The sequence below is a fragment of the Populus alba genome, chromosome 19 (assembly GCF_005239225.2).
Source record: "Populus alba chromosome 19, ASM523922v2, whole genome shotgun sequence".
In the NCBI taxonomy this organism is placed as follows: Eukaryota; Viridiplantae; Streptophyta; class Magnoliopsida; order Malpighiales; family Salicaceae; genus Populus; species Populus alba.
In genome coordinates this window covers 3,899,746-3,920,451 of record NC_133302.1, presented here as the reverse complement: position 1 = coordinate 3,920,451, position 20,706 = coordinate 3,899,746, and the positions used below count along the sequence as shown (strand labels likewise).

The 20,706-nt window shown below is 32.5% G+C and overlaps 2 protein-coding genes across 3 annotated transcripts; one reads left to right on the top strand and one right to left on the bottom strand.

The window, feature by feature from the left end:
- Window positions 1-10,636: 10,636 nt before the first annotated feature.
- LOC118052587 (WAT1-related protein At5g64700) lies at window positions 10,637-14,578 on the top strand. 2 transcript variants are annotated; one of them, XM_035063580.2, is made up of 7 exons: window positions 10,637-10,915; window positions 11,046-11,108; window positions 11,325-11,441; window positions 12,368-12,620; window positions 13,002-13,160; window positions 13,611-13,762; window positions 14,232-14,578. In XM_035063580.2, exons 1-7 carry the CDS (start codon window positions 10,743-10,745, stop codon window positions 14,401-14,403), a joined length of 1,089 nt encoding a protein of 362 aa, XP_034919471.1. In that variant the 5' UTR covers window positions 10,637-10,742; the 3' UTR covers window positions 14,404-14,578. The 2 variants fall into 2 exon arrangements, with proteins under 2 accessions (XP_034919471.1, XP_034919472.1); XM_035063581.2 differs by having other exon boundaries at window positions 14,261-14,402.
- Window positions 14,579-18,339: 3,761 nt separating this feature from the next.
- On the bottom strand, window positions 18,340-20,129 carry LOC118052580 (legumin B). Its single transcript, XM_035063575.1, has 4 exons — window positions 19,799-20,129; window positions 19,462-19,712; window positions 18,854-19,369; window positions 18,340-18,744 (listed from the first exon to the last, which is right to left on the bottom strand). The coding sequence occupies exons 1-4, from the start codon at window positions 20,127-20,129 to the stop codon at window positions 18,340-18,342; spliced, it is 1,503 nt and encodes a 500-aa protein (XP_034919466.1).
- Between the last annotated feature and the right edge of the window lie 577 nt (window positions 20,130-20,706).

Here is a 20,706-nt window from a genome sequence, read left to right as displayed (position 1 = left end):
CAGGCCCTAGATGCTTGTTTTAAGCTATAGAGGGATTTATGCAGTTTGCACACATGATAAGGATGTAATGAGTCTGCAAAGCCAGGGGCTGGGACATGTAAACCTCCTCTTGAAGAATGCCATGAAGGAAAGCATTCTTGACATCTAATTAACGGAGAGGCCAATTGAAATGAGCAGCAAGGGCAAAAACTAGACGAATGGTGGCAGGTTTCACCATTGGATTAAAAGTGTCACCATAATCCAGGCCATATTCCTAACTAAACCCTTGAGCGACCAATCGTGCTTTGTCTAGCAATAGACCCATCCGAATGACATTTGATCTTGAAAATCCATTTGCACCCCACTAAGTTCCTTTGTGCTGGCAAGGGAACAAGACTCCAGGTGCCCTAAGTATGTAATGCATTAAGTTCATCTTGCATGGCCTGTAACCACACAGGAGCTTTGATGGCAGATTTGTAAGTTGCTGGCTCTGTCAAAGACATATCAACCAGGCTAGAATCCTGAATACTGGTTAAGAAAGCCTTCCTTTTATGAATGCCACTTTTGCTTCTAGTTTGCATGGGATGCAAATTGAGAGGAGGAATGGACAAGACCACTTGCAAGTTATCAGGAATCAACATAGAAGAACTTATACTGAAAGCAGGTGCCATAGGAGGAGGAGAAGAAGCTTGCATGGAAGCAGTAATGGACTAAGAACTATGAGAAACTGCAGATAAACTATGTGGATGGTGGGAAGGGGAACCAGGGCTGGAAGAAATAACTGTGTTCTCTGTATTAACAATAAGAACAAGACATGTAGAGGAAGAAGAGAATGGTGAGGACTGAGCAGTAAGCGAGGATTATGAGAATTCAAGATATAGAAAGTGTGTTTCATCAAATATAACATGTCTGGAAACAAACAATCGCAAAGTAGGCACATTATAACACAAATAACCTTTGTACTTGATGCCATATCCAAGAAACACACACTTGGAAGTTTTGGGTTGTAGTTTGTTATGGTTATAAGGATGAAGAAGAGGAAAACATGCATAGCCAAATATCCTAAGGTGATTAAGATCTGGAGAAGACCTAAATAACATCTCAAAAGGAGACTTGTGAAGAAGAACAGGAGTTGGCATATGGTTGATGAGGTATGTAGCTGTTAAACATGCATAAGACCAAAATTAAGATGGTAGTTTAGCTGTGTGCAATAGAGTGATTGTGGTTTCCATAATATGTCTATGTTTCCTCTCAGCCACCCCATTTTGTTCAGGGGTGTGTGGACAAGAAAGGTGATGGACAATGCCTTTGTCAAGAAGAAATTGTTTTAAGCGATGGTAGGTATATTCCCCCCCATCAGACTGCAAAATTTTAATAGTAGCTGAATATTGTGTAACAAGAAAGGAATAGACAATAAACGTAGAGAACAAATTAGACTTATTTACTAGGGGAAACAACCAGTAAAAATGTGTACATTCATCAACAAAGATAGTATAATATCTATAGCCATCCATTGAGATACATGATGCATGTCCCCATAAGTTAGTATGAATAGTAACAAAGAGAGTAGTAAATTTGTGATGATGCAGAGGAAAGGGCAGTTTGCTAACTTTTCTTGCAAGACGGGGATGACACATCATAGGGGGAGAAGATTTGGGAACATGAATATGAGCTTTATTCAGCATGAGGGAGGCAACAGAATTTGTGGGATGTCCTAACCTATGGTGCCATAGATTGGACTGAACTAGTTGGCCAAGAAACGCCTGAGCTAGCAAAGACTGAGTAGAAGATAAGGATGAAGATGCATGGATAAGATATAGGCCATTACTGCACAAGCCTCTGTAAAGAATCCTCCTTGTGGCTTTGTCCTGAATCCAAAAGCAAGAGGCATAAAAAATAAGCCAGCAATTATTATCAAGGCAGAGCCGATGGACTGACAATAAATTCCGAGTTAATTGAGGAACAAGTAACACATAATTTAACTTTAGTGAAGACATAGAAGAATTGATGATAGACTGACCAACATGAGATACTGTCAAACCTTCACCATTGACAGTATGGATTGTGTTAGCTATTAGATATGGTGAGGCCAATGTCAAATTATTCACATCAGCTATCATATGATTGGTTGCACCAGAATCAGTGAGCCATACTTGAGATGATCCTGAAGAAGAGGATGTTGTAGGTGTAGAGTGAAGCATAGTGTGCATGGCTTGCATGGTAGGCTTGTATGGCTTGCATGGTGCAGAGTGAAGCATACTTGAGGTGAAACATAGTGTTGCAGAGGTGAAGGAGCTCGATATGAGGAATGTTGCATAACTGGTGATTGGATAGGATAAGACTGTTGAGAAGGATAAGCAACAATAAAATGCATGCCAATATAGTTTGGTCCTTTGTCATTATAAAAACAAAACCAGGTAGTGTGATTAAGACGGCCACATATATGACATTTGGGTTTTTGATAAGTAAAAGCATCACAAAACATGGCAGTATGACCCTCAGCATTGCATAATTGACAGATTTGCATCTTAGATGAAGAATGACTACGAGACTGCTGATTAGGAGAAGGGCCAAGAACTCCAGGATTAGAGTGTGGGTGTTCATATGGCATAGAAGGAAAACATCGGTCTAGAGTGAAAGTGTCTAGTTCCCTGATTAAACCGACCTCTACCAATGTTTTTGTTCCCATTATAAGGTTTAAAACCTCTATTAACATTTGAAGATGAGCTATGATTTACAGAAAAAACCTGTAGTTGTAGCCATTGCTGTTAGTAGAGGAGAATTAGCTGATGCTTCTACCATCACTTCCTCTGCAAGCAACTATGAACGAAACTCATGTAGGGAGATCACACTTTCACGTCCCCTTATAACACATGTGAATGTGTTATATTCAGTAGGCAAGCCATTTAAGGCAAGAATGACTATCTTCATCAGCAAAGTAGACACCAGCAGCAGAGAGATAGTCCCTAGCTTGATATGATGAAGATATTGTGAAACTGAATCTGCTCCTTTCTTGATTGTTTGAAGATTTGATTTCATATGGAAAATACTAGTTCTGGATACAGTTGAAAATTGTTGCTTTAGTCGATTCCACATATCCTTGGAGCTAGTGCTGCCAATTGCGCAAGACATAGCAATAAATGATAATGTAGCAGTGATCAATTGCATGATGGCTCTGTCATGCATTTTCCAGACTATGAATTCATCATTTTTAGAAGAAGTGGTGCCAGATTCACATGCAGTTGAGTTGAGCTGAGGTGGACAGTGAGTTGATCCATCAACATATCCCATAATGTCATTGCTTTCAAGCAAGAGTTGCATCTAAAAGTTCCAATTGAGGTAATTGGAATCATCCAACTTGACATTAACCGAAGTAAGAATAAAAGAAATGAGAGTTGTGATTGGAGATTGCAGAAGTTGAAGTTGTGAGGCAGTCACCATTGAAAGGTTATCAGATTATCAACCAAGGAGCAGAATGCGAAGAAGAAGAAGCATAGAGTATGCGGAAGCATTAAGAAAAGGATGATCAAGCGTGAGCTAAAAGCTCTGATACCATGTAAACATGTATCTATTGTTGTATGTGCAGAGAGATTGAGTGAGAGACAAGAAAGAGAGAAAATGAAGGAATCTTTGTTTTCTATTATTCCATTCTTATTGATCTGCTTTAGTTACACACACACACACACACACACATGCAACTGTAACAACTTTAATTGCATGTAACTAACTCTGCTAACTAACTAACTAAGAGCTAACTAACTAACAAAATGATGATAAGTGCACTGTACTCTAACAATTAACGCAGGTGTCCGGCCAGCTTGCATGCATCTTGATTAATCCCACGAGTTCTGAAGTTAATGGCCATGTAAACCTTTCACTAGTCCTGAAATTTATAAGACTTGAATTGATAATCTTGATAAAACAAATCTAAAATCTGACCAGTTAAAATATATCTATTAGGGTCAAGCCCACCATTAGTTTTCCTATCATGCATGGCTACAATAGGAATCTATGCTACACTATTGTTTCATATGTTTGACGTGCTGCAAATTTATAAGTGGATATATGCTTCATTGTAAGAGAATAAATTTAGAATTGCAGGACAATTTGATTTGTTGTTTTTGTGACTCTTTCATACAGAATTCATTCCGATACCTTGAAATTACTCAATGTTCTCTTTCAAAAGAATATTTGATTGACCATTCTTTCAAGAAAATATATAGTACTATCTCCATTTATCATCAAGAACAAAACTCATTCACTTGATTTATTATGTTGACGACGTTCAAACTAGATCTGGAGCCGTAGGTACCAGTCCTTTAGACGAGAAAATGATGCCATATCTTGATTTAGCATGTGGTAAATCACGATGATACTTGCATGCATAGACATATATAAGGTCAATTTCATGAATCTCGTGACGAAGAGATATCGACCAAAACGTGATTAAACTTTTTTGACATTTCAAAGAAGATTCATGGCAGACCACATGCAAATCTTGTTTACTACTAGAGGCTCTCGCTTTAACAAAAAGACGTATTATGTGGCTAATCTTGCTTAAAGCTCGAGAGTCACGGGTGAATTAAGGCAATTCAAGTCAATTTAGAATTTTATTCTTAAAAAAAAAACTGAAACAATATCCGTTTTTAAGTCTTTGTTTTTCTATTGACCTAGCCTAGTCATGAACCTGAATTGGAAAATTATTAAAGATTTATATAGTTATTAATTTTAGAGTCCATGAGATTAGTTGAGATGTGTCCAAACTGGCCTGAACACCTATGTTAATAATAAAAAAAAAAACAAGAAGATCGAAGGAGAAAATTAAACATGATTCTTAATGCTGCATGAACTTAAGTGGAAGAATAAAAACTAATTTGCTTTGTAAGAACCTATCAGCTTATAAAAATTTCAGCCTCTTTCCTCCTCCGATGAGAAGGAAAGAAAACAGAAGTTATCTTGAAGTTGTTGAATCTCATAGTTGGTGTCATCGAGTAGATGCCACGTTTATTTAATTATATGTATATGAGCCTTCGGTGTCAGCTTCTGGTTTCTTTATTTTAAAATTACTCTTTGCTTTAAATTAGACAAAATCAACTATTTTACTTTCAATTAAAGTTGGTTCAAGTCCCTTTCATCCAATTATTTACAAATTAAACGGATAATAAATTGTCGTATATTATAGGGTATGAGATCTCGAGAAATTTTACAGTACTTCACCGGAACTATTATCAATAGTTAATTATTCTAAATATCTTTTCCGATGAAGAAAGAAATGTATACAAAGATGAAAGAAAAACAAAAAAACTTTGAATATTCATATCAAAGTTCAAAATTTTATTTATTTATTTATGATTTTTACTCTGGTTTTTTTTTCTTTCTCTTTTTTGTAATATAAAATTTCTTGTGTGATCTTAATTTACTTGTAGTAGAGAATAATACGATTTGACCTAATTTGAAGTACATGACTTGATTTGACATAATTATAAAGAAGAGGGACCATACATGATTTTTCACCCATATGCACATGCAGATATTTTATGGTTAAGAATGCACTCGTTCATCATCTCTATCATTTTAAAGTAGCTATTGGATCGTTACCATGTTCTATCAGTTTCCAAAAAAATCAAAATAATGTTAGAAATTTGAAATCTTTCTATGAAAACTACACATTTAACTCAAATCTCAACTATCTAGAAACCAAATGCTCTCTTTTAAACCGTAAAATTCAAGGTGACAAAATATATATATATATATATATATATATATATATATATATATATATATATATATATATATATAGGGATATGGGTATTTAAAAATTTTCCATATTTTATGAGAATGGCTGAAATTGGATGGTTAAATTAATATTAGAAGGATGTTTCTTGTTCTTGAAGCCTTTGAAATAGCTAGGCATCATCGAATTCTTTATATTCTTTGAGTAACACTAAAAAGCTCTTTATGTAATGTTTGCTGGCCATTACATAATTAAAAATAATAATTATCATGCTTTTGAAAAAGTAATCATATACAAATAAATAAACGGATGAAAAATGGGAACCAGGAATGTTAACCTTTACTTTTATCAATCACGTACCACAAAATATGCATATCTATATCAAGTAAAGCGGAACCTTTCAGTACCTCAATGAAATCTTATTTATTAAATTCTAATGTATGGTCTACGCATTTTTTTATGGGCAATAATTTGCATTAAAACACTAAAAAAAGAGAGAGAAAACAAAACAAATACGAATCTACAAAATTTATGGATATGCAGATATACCAAACCAAGAAAAGCTACATTACTAGAACACTACATAAACAAATAATGTAGCTTGATGAACATGCTGTTAAACAAAGAAAAATAAAAAAAAAATAAAAAAGGAAAAGGGTAGGATTTCATATTGCATAATCACTTTATTCTTAAGAAAAATTATGCTAACCTCCATACAAATGGATTATATATAAATTAAAATAAAAATATTATTCTACTCTTAATAAAGAAAACAAAATAAAATATATTTCTTAAAATCTCCCCTCAAACTTACGATGCGGCAACTATAAGCATCGATAATTTACCAACCAGAAAACAAAAATGAGAAATAAAATACGACTTGATAAAGAAATTTATAATCTGTAAAGAAGAAGAAACAAAAAGCAAAGTAATGGTGTCATGCTTAAGATGATAATGAGTAAGATGACAATTGATCTCAAGTGTTTAATTAGTTCATGAAAAACTGAGTTCTGAGCAATCTGAATAGAATTTTAGTTGTCATAATACATACGAGTAGGATGAGAAATGGATACATTCATATCTGCAAGTAACCAACGTAACCAAAAAATCTCTTTGGTAGTAGAGATATCATAGCACGATATTCTGCTTCGGTTGAATATTGAAAAACAATATATTATTTCTTACTCTTCCAAGAAATAAGAGAATCACTTAAAAAGATATAGAAACCAGTAATAAACTTGCGATCTGTAGGATTACTGCCATGATTAGCATAAGAGTATGCACGTAGATCCAAGGAAGAGATGGATGAAAGTAAAAGATTCTAAAAGACTATGCCCCGAAGATATCACAAAATATGAAGAACAACTGCCCAATGAATGATAGCTAATAGGAGAAGCAACAAAATAACTAACAACATTAACAACATATACAATATCTAGGCGAGAAATAATGAGATATACCAAGCTAGCTCCCAACAATAGTACAACATAAAGTAGTATCTGATAAAGGTAAACCATCAAAAGAAGAATACATTGCTTTAACCTTAGTAAGAGTATCTACAGTCTTATTATCAGTAAGTTTAGGCTGCTCAAGAATATCTGTAACATATTTTGACTGAGAAAGAAGGTAATCTTTGGGTGAGTAAGTTACCTCAATACCCAGGTAATGTCATAGATAACCCAAATCTTTTATTTCAAACTGTCTAGTTAACTTGTCTTCAAAATTGAAATAACATCAATGTCATTACTAGTAATAATCATATCATCAACATATAAAGATAAGATGGCACAATATGCATTAGTGTACTTAACAAAAAAAGTAAAATCATGACAACTAGAAACAAATCAAAGAGAAGAGATCTCAATAGAAAATTTCTCAAACCAAGTATGAGGTGTTTGTTTAAGACCATATAAAACTTTTTTGAGCTTACAAACATACCTAAAGTCATGCGAAACACTATGAGGGGGTACTATATAAACTTTTTTTTTTGAAGATCTCCATTTAAGAAGATATTTTTAATATCAAGTTGAGAGATTTGTCATTAACGAACCAAAGCTAATGTAATAAAAGTACGAATAGTAGTTATTTTTGTAACAGGGGCACATATCTCCTCATAATCCATACCATACTATTGAAAGTATCATTTTGCAACTAACCTACCTTTGTATCACTCAATAAATCCATCAAAATTAGTCTTGATCTTATACACCCAATGACAACTAACAACACTCTTACTAGGAGGTAGATGAACCAAATTCCAAGTATCTATCTTATGCAAAGTAGAAAGTTTCTTATCCATAACTTGTTGTCAAAGAGAATTAATAAGTGCCTTTTTACATGAAGAAGGTTTAGAGAGACAACGAATATAAGCTAAAAAAGAAGTAACTAATGAAGAATAACAAGAATAAGGTAACTTAATGGACTTACGAATGCATATGGATTAACGTAGAGGTAGATCCATAATCTTAGATGGAGCTGGAGGGCATGTAAAGGAGAATGAAGCTTCAGGTATGGTAGAGAGTAAAGAGTCAATACCTGTATAATGATCCGTACGAATTGGTCGAACATGAGGGGTATTTGAGGTACTAGGAACCTGAGATGATAAACTATCAGAATTTAAAAAAAAAAAGGATCTATACAAATAAGATTAGATGTAGTCAAGTTATGAGTAGTGGATATAATATAAAAGAAAGGTATATGCTCAAGAAAGATAAAATAACAAGACATAAAAAGTATTTAAGTTATTAGATCAAAATAACGATACCCCTTTTTACCTTTACTATAACCAAGAAAGACATAAATAACAGATTGAGAGGATAAATTATTGTGTTATACATGAGAACGAAGAACGAAACAAGTACAACAAAAAATTATAAAGAAGGAATAATCAGGGGCATACCCATTAGGCTAAACCTGTTTCAGCCTTGCCCAAAAAGCTAGGCTAGGTCCAACATAAAGTAAGAAAAAGAAAAGAAAAAAAGGAGCCCAAATTTGTTGGGCGTTTAGTCAGCCCAATTCGACTGGGTCTGGCCCTATTTGACGGGTCGGGCCAAGCCCATATATTAAATAAAAATATAATAAGAACAATATAATATAATATTTTTTTTAAAATGAAAATATCCAAAATTCATTTAAAAAAATATGATTTTCTCACGTTTTTCTACCAATTTTATATAATATTAAGCTGTATATTTATAAACTGAAAGATACAGATTTGGTATTAAAATACTCGGTTTTCTTCGAAATGTTTTTCTAAAAAAATCTAAAAATTCAAACAAATCTAAAAAATTTTAAATTAATTTCCCCTTTCAAAAAATAATATTTGGTTTTCATGCATACAGTCAAATCCTAAAAAATTTTCCAAGCATGTTTTCATAAAAAACAAAAGAAAATTTTTTTGCATCTTTCTCATGTTTTAATAAAAACAAAAAAAATAGATATTGTAACCAATTCATGATTATTCATTAGGATGTAGTGAAAATATCAAAAACCCTTTACCGATCATTTTATTCATTTTATATTAGAGTTTAGATGTAGACTTTAATATTTAGGGGTGTAAAACCATACAATAGAATACACCCTCGGGTATTAAAGATACAAAGTGAAAAATAAATACGATGATAAAATTTAAACTTTAGAATGACTATGATTTCACCTAATAAGGTAAAAACTCTATCACTAATGAAGATCTGTCTTAGACCTTAGAAGAAGATCAATATATAGAAACTTGACTTAGAAAAACAAAAACAACAATGCAGGTTACTTTAAATAAGGTGCATTGGGGGTGATGTGTCTTTCTCTTGCACAATCATTCCTTTTTCAACTCTCGCATATCATAGGTTTCCTAGTAATCTTAATATTAAGTGGAAACTTTTGAAACTTAATCATAATTTTATGATTAAACTCAATACTATTTCCCTTCCCAACAACATACCTCTCAAAAGGCTCACATCTTAAAGCGCATCTGCCCCGACATCACCCCAACGACAATAACAGCTACATTTTCCTAATAAATGTTGTACTTTTAAAACTTTTATAAGAGCTACTCCTCTTTAATTCTCTAATTTATTTTTCTCCTTAACTGTTACAAACTAATAACTTATATATACCATGCACTTTTCTTGCACATTTTAAACATTGTTGGGTTTTTCTTTATGATTTTTATCTTGTTGTTTATGCCTCCCTTGTTTTGGAGGAAGAACATGTTGAATCACGGGGATGATATTATGTGGAGGACATATCTTTAAGGACAATGTTTGTATATGCTTCAGGTTTTGTTTGCTGTTTTTTCTTTGTTTATGTTCCTCATTATATTATTACCATCATAATGGTCCCTCAAATTTAAAACTCACTAACTCTTTAGTATTGAAACCCAATCCTTAAATCCAATATTAATGGTTGTGGTTGCTGTTTTTTTTTTTTTTTTTTATATGTGAAATAAATAAATAAAAGGGTTTTCTATTTTTATTTCCAAAAATTTAAAAATAAAAAAAAATTTGCAAAAACTTTGGTATTTTTGTATTTTCTGTGAAAACAAAACAAAGGAGAAGTCCTTGCCTCTTGGAAAAAAAAAAATACAAAGGCAGGGTGGTTGAAAATTTCATTTTGGCAACGTATATACTCACATGATAAGAAACTAAATATGATGGTTGGATATACCACCAAAGTCCCTCTCATGGAAAAAGGGTTACAATTGAAAAATCAATCACTGCATGAGTAGTGAATAGAGACACCATTATAAGATAACCTTTTGGTGGTCCCTTGTTATAGTAGCTAAAGTAGGCTACTATCTTGGCCACACACTTCCCCATAGAAGAGGCCAGTCCGCCGGTAGTTTTCATTGGATATTCTCATCATTGCCCTTTGAATGTTGAACTTATATAAACCTTGTTGATCATAACCAAGCATGTAAGCTAGCTTTTCCCATATATTTATTGTTTCTAGCTTTAAACATTACTGAAGTTCTAGCTACCATAATCTTAGAGAAAAAAAACTTGTAGTTCTCATATATACCTATCTTATTTGAGTAATGGGTGAAAAGAAGCCTTATTTGGCTGTGCTTTTAGTGCAATCAATCTACGGTGGTATGTTCATGCTATCCAAGGCTGCTTTCAATGGTGGTATGAACAACTATGTGTTCGTCTTCTATAGACAGGCAGCAGCAACTCTTTTCTTAGCCCCTTTTGCTTTCTATTTCGAATGGTATAATTCAATTCAATCCTCATGCTGTTTATCATTTCCCCCCCTCCTGTATGAACTGATTCTTGATCTTTATTAATTAACCATAATGTTGAAATTAAGCTGACCCTTACTTTTATCTTGAATTCTATAGGAAAAATAGACCAACCCTGTCGTTCGTGACCTTCTGCAAAATTTTCTTCCTCTCTCTATTTGGGTATGTGTTCAAATTCAATTTACAACCACTTTAATTCTTCCTTCTCTAGGATATATGTACTGTCTTCATGCTATGTAGCATGAACACGTGCATGATCTTTACTTTCTTCCGGCTACAGAATTAAGAAAAAATAGATTCATTTTGAGTGTTTATGATCAACTAATTAGTCTCTATAGAGTTTGAGAATGTTCTTTAATTTTGTGGTTTCCATTTTAGGATTAGTTTGTGCTTGGATATATTTGGTATCGGCATCGTCTATGCATCTGCAACTTTGGCTGCTGCAATTTCAAACTGCCTTCCTGTCGTCACTTTCTTCTTGGCACTTCTACTCAGGTAATTGGCAAACTCCCATTAAAGTATTTGTAGTTTCGAGATGTTATTGCAAAAGCATGAAGGGTTAGGCTCTAGTTTAGAGATGTTTAACACAATATTAATTTTTTTTTCCAAATACATCTACTAAAATTGAATATATTTTCACGCATAGATACTTCTACTTAGGAAATACAGAATTTTTCTTGTGTTTGGAAGATTTATGATCTCCTAGTGCTTCCTCAAATTACAATTATTAGACTAGTCACATCAATGATTCTCATGCATCTAAAATGACACCATCCCAATTTGGTTCGAGTTCATTGCTATGTCTTATTCGAATTTAGTTTTTGACGTTATCCCTACCACTAAACTTGATGGGTATAAATTCTGTAGGAATACCTTAGAACATATATTAAATAAATAATGGCTAATAATTAGTACAATATACTCATTAAACTAATGGATATTATAAGCACTTTTTCATACGAATATATACAGTGGAATCTGATTCAAATGTTTGTTGATAAATTAGTGATTTGAACGATAATTAATTAATAAAGTGATTTGATTCAAATGTTTCTTAAATTTGATTCAAAATCTTAACTTTATTTTTTTAATTATCAAAATTCATCTTCATTAATATGTTAACTTTATCAGCTATTCTCGTTAACTTTGCTTTTTATCCATTTTAAATCTAGGATTTTTATACTATGGCCCACCACTAAAAATAGCTTTAGTACTCATTTTCCCTCCCTTTAAAACTCAAGTAATCTCTTAAGAATCATTATTCATGTAATTAATTATGGTGACCTTAAGGAACCTTATACATTAACACACACACACACACACACACACACACACACACTATAGTTTAGAATTAACAAAAAATATAAATTACCATTTTATATATTTGTAAATTAATTGAAACGTTTTGTTTGTGATTATAGAATGGAGGTGTTGAAATTGAGGTCAGTCTCAGGGATTGCGAAGATTGTTGGGATAATAGCATGTATTGCTGGTGCAATAACCCTTGCCTTATACAAGGGTCCTCACTTTAATCTTTTGTGTCCTCATCACCTCTTTGAGAGCCATAACAGCCATGGAATTGTAAGTCATGCTCCTTCTAGCCAAACCAGGATAAAGGGTTGCTTCCTCTTGTTCGTGTCCAACATCTTATGGGGCTTGTGGCTCGTGTTGCAGGTACGTAGCTCTATCTAGTCTAGCCTCTTCTATGTGTCTATGATTCTATAATTGAATAAACTATATTCTAACCCAATAAATTCTAACACCAAGACCACCCTTTGAATTTCTGTTTATTAACGTTTTAGACCCTGTTTATTTTTGCGTTTCAAAAATATTTTTAATAAAATTTAATTTTTTTTAATTTCAAATTAATATATTTTTATTGTTTTCAAATCATTTTGATTTGCTGATGTCAAAAATAATTTTTAAAAATTAAAAAAAATTATTGACATGTATTTTAGCACAAAAAATTATTTAAAAAATAATCACAATTACACTGTAAAATAAATTAATAAGGTTTTAGTAATAATGACCTAAGTTGCTACTGTTTTGGGACAGGGACGGGTTCTGAAAGATTACCCATCAAAGCTTCTACTCATAACTCTTCAGTGCTTTCTAAGCACAATTCAATTATTTGCCATTGCCATTGGCTTTGAAAGAGATCCTCGTGAGTGGGAGCTGGGCTGGAATGTTAGACTTCTTGCTGTGGCTTACTGTGTAAGTTCTCTTATCTATTCTTTATACTTCTTTCCCTCACATTATTTAGTTGCCAAAATGACTTTTCATATTTTATAGAATATTATGATCCATTATTACGTTGTTATTAAGGCATATTTATTAAATCTAATTTAGAGATTGACTCAGGGGCAATGCTCGAGTTATGAGTTATGAGTTAGATAAATTAATTTAAATTAATTCATTTTAAAAAAAACAAAAATAATATCGTAAAAATAAAATTTAATGATTTTTTTATCCGATCAACTCTTATCTATTTTTTGTGAAACACAACTTAAATCCCACCCGCTTTATTGATGATCTTTATGTTATTGTTTAGAGAAAATTTATGTAGCCTTTTAGGAAAAAAATATTTGAAAATCAAATATTATTATCCAAACATGTTGTAGAAAATGCCTATATATTAATTCAGATAATTTCAATTTGTGATAGGGAATTGTGGTGACTGGTGTTACTTTCTACTTGCAAGCATGGATTATAGAGAAGAAAGGGCCAGTGTTTTTAGCCATGTCTACACCAGTCAATTTGGTCTTTACAATGTTCTTTTCTGCTATTCTACTATGCGAGATCATCACTTTGGGAAGGTACTTTAATTATTTGTTCAAACCTTATATAAGTCTTTCAAGTTATACACGCTAATATTATTCTCAATTGGATTTCCATTTGAATTTTGTTTCTCAATCAGATCCTTGATATATTGAAAATTCTCAATTGGGTACTCTCATCTATATCTACTAATATAACATTTTCATTTTGTCTAGATTTTAAAATTTATGCATTCAAAATAAATTTTCTTGAAGAGAACTTGATGATTTCTCTTAAAAAAAATTACTCTTTTTAGATGACGAAATAAATTGAGATTTTCTAATAAATTAAGGTCCCAATTGAGGAATTAAACAAATAGCCTGAGAATCTAATTGAGAATAAGTGGGGGACTTGTATATACCCATATCATTAATTTTTCAATTATTTATTTTGGGCTATAAAGGTATAAATTTAATGATCACTATTTCATTTTTTTTTAATTTCTTGTGTCCACTTCTTGTGCTGTAGTGTTTTGGGTGGGCTCATGTTGGTCGCAGGTCTTTATAGTGTTTTATGGGGAAAAAGCAAAGAAGAGAAAATGAATGATGCGAAGTGTTTAAAAGCTGAAGTTGACAAAGAACGCTCAGAGCTGAAACAAGTAGTGCCAGTGGAAATCAATAAGGGCCCGTCTTTAGTTTAACATTTATGTTCTTGCTTTCCATGCTAGCCCTAGTGGCTCCTGCCTTCAAGGGCATTAATTAACTTCCAAAGTAGATAGGAAGTCATTGCATGCTTTTTCCCCCATTGGACAAGCTAGAGAAAGGGGATTTTTACATGTAATATCCTTTTCTAAAAGAAGGGTGGCGATTGATTAATCTACACTTCAGTCGCCATTATACAACAAGGAGTGTGTCAAAAAAGGAATTGATAAAAAAAAAAAAACAAAGAAATAAGGAGAAAGTTGAATCCATGTTCATGAAAAGGGGAAAAAAATAGTTCCATCGATCCCTCTTCATATTTTTCTTCACCAAGTAAATCCAACGGTTAGCAAAGTTTAAGCTGAAGAAAATGATGTAGCCAAAGGTAACACAAAGAGCTCCAGAGATAAAGAAAGAAAGAATTTATAGCCCTCGTTGTGTTTAGTAGATTCAGATAAAGAATGATGCAAGTACTTGACATGTACAACTCTACAATACTATATGAAAGGCAAGGAGTCTCGAGCCTCGCCTGCATATTATTGAATGAGAATTGCTTTACAATTTGCTCTATTATTTCAGATTTAAGTGCTAACAGAAGAACATCTCATTCAAAGGTTGACTTAAATCTCATAGATGGAATCTATACTTTGCTATAAAATTCAATAATTATCCACTATATAATCAAGCTATTAAATATAATAATTTTATATTATTTTCTAATTCATTACTAAAATAAAAACTTAGCAATACTTGGTCAAATAATGATATAATCCATCTCCACCTCAAAGTTAAATTATTGGATGCCACTCTAAACATGGTTTGATATTCTTACTTACCAAAAGCGTCGAGGGATTGAAGAAAGCTACATATAATGGGCCTCTTTTAGCTATGCACCATGGCATCAAAGTGATGTTCAGCCCAGATGCTAAAGCTCAATAAAAAAACTTACATGTGTGGGGTAACTCATTCTCACTTTTATATATATATATATATATATATATCTGTTATGTATTTATTAGAGGTAATATTGTTATGCAACATAATCTCGTTATGGTCCTTTTGGACATAATGTAAGAATAGGGATAATAATTTCATACTATCATCAAGTATTCAATATCATAAAAAATCTAGTTGGATCAAGTTTTTCAATCGATAACTTTAACCTCTGTTAAATTGAGCAAGAATTTTACTAATCAGGTTGATGTATTTTTTTAAATACATGATGTAAGTTATTTAACAAAAAATAAGCACATAAATCAATAATATATATTATTTTCAAAAAGTAGAAGAGATTTTGATATGTATATATGGATTGTTAATGATATTTAATGAAATAAATATTTTTTAAACACGTCTAGTATTATATTTTAAAAGTGTTTAAAAAATAAGGTTAATGGGTATTAGTAAGTGCAATATATATATATATATATATATATATATATATATATATATATATATGTGTGTGTGTGTGTGTGTGTGTTTTTTTATTAGTCCTTTTACATTATATTTCTTAATGTTATTTTTAGCTTATTAAAAGTTATTTTTATGAGTTTGACATTCCTAAAAATTTTTATAAATTAATTGCTATAATATAAGAATTTCAGTTTTTTTTTTTTTTTTTTTGAACATTAATTCTTGTGACAGGTTTTTCATAGAGTTATAATTTCAAAATAAGAATATGAATTGAATAAAAGTTAAAGTACATATATAAAGATTTCCAACAATATTGAGCATGCCACTACGACCGGGAGTATGACATAAAGACGGTGGACATTAGAATCTAAGAAAAGTGTAAATCAAGTCTCTAACATTCCATGAATGAAAATTGTTGTTACGGACTAGAATAAGAAGCAAATGAGTTAACTTGATTGTTGCAACTATCACATTAATTTATTAGAGAGGAATAAGTTACGTTAAATTGTTCAAGCTTTTGAACGGTTACTTATAATAACTTTTATAGACTTTTCTCCTAAGACTACTGCTGAGTGAATTAAAATTGTTTTTCAATATTAACTTCGCTTGATAGTAATAAATTGATTATAAAACTTTATCTAATTAATTTACTCATAATCTCCTTGATTCCTCTTAGCTTTAAAGGACATCGAATATTTTTACTTGGAGTGAAATGATATTTATTTTACTTCGATGATCAACAAATTTATAGGAATTGATGTCTAAATCTTTGAACTAAATTAACGACATATCAATTTATTATTTTTATTTTTAGAATTTTATTATGCACCTCATATTTAATATTGACTTGGTCCCTAATCATATAGTCTTTTCTTGAAATCTAGGCATGTCAATCTTGGTCCAACCCTTAACTACCCCATGCCAGTCTCAACCTGACCCTCAAACTTTTTAGATTCAGTCATGGTTTCGCCCCTCAAGTGACTTGTAGATGGTTTCGACCCGACCCCAAGAGCTCCATACCTAGTCTTGGCTTAATACTTAGACTTTATTTGTTTAAAAATTGATTTTTTTAAAATCCATCCTTTACTATTTCATTGATTGAGAATTATATTTTTATAATTTGTTTTAATTTGTTTTATATAAAGTTATCATGGTCTTTTGACTCAAAGCATGGATTTAGCAAGTTAATCCATGCCGATTCAATATGTTGTCATTTCAATTTATTTATTTTAAAATATCGTCTTAAATTTTTGTGAGTCAAATTATATTTTTATTGGTTATTTAAGTTGTCTTAAACTCACCAAATAAATCAAATTATATCGAGTCAACTCCTATATGCATGGTTTAATTTATTTTTTTTACTAGAAAAAAATTATCAACACCTTGATAATTTTTATTTTATATTAAGAAAAAATATTTGACCCGCATATTAAGGATATATTTGTTTTTCTAATTTTAGTATGGATAAACAATATAACTTGAAGGCAACTTCATATTCACAATTGTACCAAATAAATGATCGAAATAAGCCGGATATTCGAACTAAACTTCCACTTAGACCATTTCCTTTCAAAGCAAAGTGCATAAATAATAACCTAAATTAATCCCATCAAACTCATTAAATTGAGTAAAGCCGGGTAATTCTAATTATTATTACACAAATTTCATTATGCATGCTAAGAAATATTGAAAAACTTGCTCTTCATTTCTGTGTTTATTCTATGGTAACTTGTTACCACCTAATTTTTCATTGCATTTGATTAATGTTTTTAAGACAAAAAGTATAAATATAGAAAATACATTAATATGTTTAGTTGAAAAAATAAAAATATAGATATATAATAAATTTATTTTTTAAAATAATTTTGATCCTTTAAGGATATGCTCCACTATCTTGATCTTTTTCTATATCAAGACAAAGCGCAAATGCTGCCTAAGAGACAATACCAATTTAATCTTTATATTCTTGTCAAGATTTTTATTCTAGTCTTCATACTTTAATTTTTTTTAATCTGAGTTCTTGTATATTTAAAGGCTAAATGGTAAAAAACAAAAACTTCTAAACTATATCATTAAGCAAATTTTTTATTTCAAAATAAGCATGCGTAAATCAATTGCAATTTGTCCATTTTTGTCAAGATTTTATCAAGTCTATATTTTTTTAATCTGAGCTCAAATAAATGTTTAAAAACAAAAACTTCAAAACTATATCATTAAGGTTTACATAAGCAAAATCAATTGGCACTTTATCCATTTCCTTTACATAAGGGCATATATTTAACATTTTATATATTTATTTATTTTCCTTTACCTGAATTAATCTCATAGATGGAAAAGCTTTTAGTTTTAATCAAATGGAAAGGAAAAATCATAGAAACAAAAGCAGAACCGACTAAAAAAACAGAGAACATTTTATTTTCTGCATAATACGAGCATAGTACAAGGAACAAAACCAGACCACATTTTATGCCCCTAAGTCTTATTTCTTTCTCCGTAGTGATTCATACATAAAGCCTCTTGCAATTTCATAGATGCAATCTTAATCCCTTTCCATATTGTGATTGACGGGACGCACTAAGAACACCAACTTCATCCCTGTTGTTCTTAAGCCTCCTGGCATCTTCCCTTGAGATCTGGAATGAGTTTGCTACCACTTCTTCAGGCAAGGCCCGGATGGTAGAGACTCGTCCTGCCAATTGACTGATTTGTGCATTGTCATTAGTCTTGAATGATACCCACTCGAGCCCTTGGCTTCCAGCCTTCATCACCACTGCAAAGTTTTGTGGTGCTGTTACTACTTGACCCTTGCGAACTTGTCCATCAAATACTGCCTGTCCATTGTCTCCAACAATCTGAATCCTTCCATTTCCTCCTGTGATGTACATTATGCTGTGGGCATTGATGTTCCAATATGGTGACATCAAAGCATTCTACAGTACAAGTTCCCATAAATTTGATTTGTTATTTTTCTTTTAATAAGAAAAGGTACTGTAATGTGAAAAAAAATAAAATAAATGAAGGTTGCATGGATTTTCTTACTTGGTAAAGGACACCTCTCTCAGCGCTAAGCTGGACATGTCGAAGGATGGGGAGATTGAGGCTGTTGACAGTAGTGAGGCGTCCGGCACGTGGATTAAACACATCAGCATCTTCTGGATCATTTATGTTGATCTTCAACCTGGCTGTGCAGAAAGTTTCCTCCACACCGTTGTCCTCATGACGACGACGTGTGCTCCTTCGGGATTCTTGTTGTCTTTCTTCCTCCTCTTGACTCTGTCGTGGACTGATCACATGAAGTTCATGCTGAGTTCGGACAATGATTCCTCTGTTATCATTTTCGTTCTGCATCCTTCTTGCTAGTTTGGTGTCAATGTTGAAAGCTTCTGCAAGGATTTGCTCGTTGAAACCGCTGAAGACATTGCGAGATCTTTCTTGCTGTTCTCTCCGACTTTCGTCTTCATATCGGCGTCCATGTTGACCTTCATATTGGCCTCTCTGGTATGAGCTTCTTTGGCTTTGTGATTCTTGTCGTGGGTTTCCAGCCAGGAAAAATTCCTGAAAAGGAAAATTAATGTTTGCTTACGAAGTAATCCTTGTTAATTTGCTTATTTTATGACATCGCACGCTTGAATTTTTATGATTCTTACCCTGAAATCCTGATCAAGCTGGTTGGCAGGATTGCTTGTGTCGAGAAGTTGAACAAGAACGAGAGGTGAATCACCATTGTTATAAAACCAATCAGCAACTCCCGAAGGCAATGCAACTACATCACCCTCTCTTACTTGTCGAACCTTCTGGTGCTGGTCTTCGGAGCTTTCTCTTCGATCTTGAGAAGAATTTCCTGATGATTGGAACGTCTCTGGACAGCCAGGAAATACAGCTCCGTGAATGCCCCTACCTACATTGACACCAAAAAGAGATATTAGTTTAGTGTAGATGGGAGATTTTATCATATTAAGTAGAAATAATTGATTGCATGCATGCCTTGTTCTACAAAGATGAGCTTAGGTGCATTGGAGTACGCAGGCAACAAGAGGCCTCGGTTGTTAATGGTATGACGGATAACTACAACTCCAGCGCACTGAAACTGCTCATCATTCTCGTCCCAAATCTCAGTGACACCAGCCTCTGATCTGATCTTTCGAGCAGGCTCGAGGGCATTGATCCTATCAATTTGACATTCGCTATGTTGAGAGCGTCGTTGCCCCTGCTGTTGCCGGCCATGTCGTGAGGATACTTGCTCTATTTGTGCAAAGCAACAATTGAAGAGAACAAGAAAGCAAAGAGTAAGAGATAACAAAGAACAAGAACCCATGCTTACTGTAGTTCTTCTACGGTGTTGTGGAATTTCAGGGTTAAGTGGGCTGGTATTTATGTGCAAGATTGTGGGTTTCGCATCTGGGACGTGGCAATTCGGTTTGCTCAGTTTTTGCTAATACTTTCTGCATGTAATTTTGTCCTTTCTTTTGCATGTCTGCAATTCCCTTTCTTGCTTACACATATTTTCTTTATGGGTACGTGTTGCATAATGTAATCGCATTGTTCTAAAATCTTTGTCGTTTATGGCGTGCATCAGGCTGGCTTGAGACGAAGAGAGACGTAGGTTTTTCCATGAATATTTATAAAACATGGTACTGCTAAGCGGCTTGATTTAGTGGCTTGTCGATTTGGAGTTCGACAAGTTTGAGATCTTTTTTGAAACATTTTATTAGAGATTGAGGTAGTTAAATTTTGATAACTTGGAAGATTAACTAAAAACCCAGTTAAAAAAAATTCTCTGTTTTTTTTTCAGCAGCCATGCTTTCATTTTGTTATTTTTTTCTACTTCTTTAACTATCATCTTATATGCCAGAAGTCAATAAAATCTCGACTATAATTTTAAAAAAACTAAC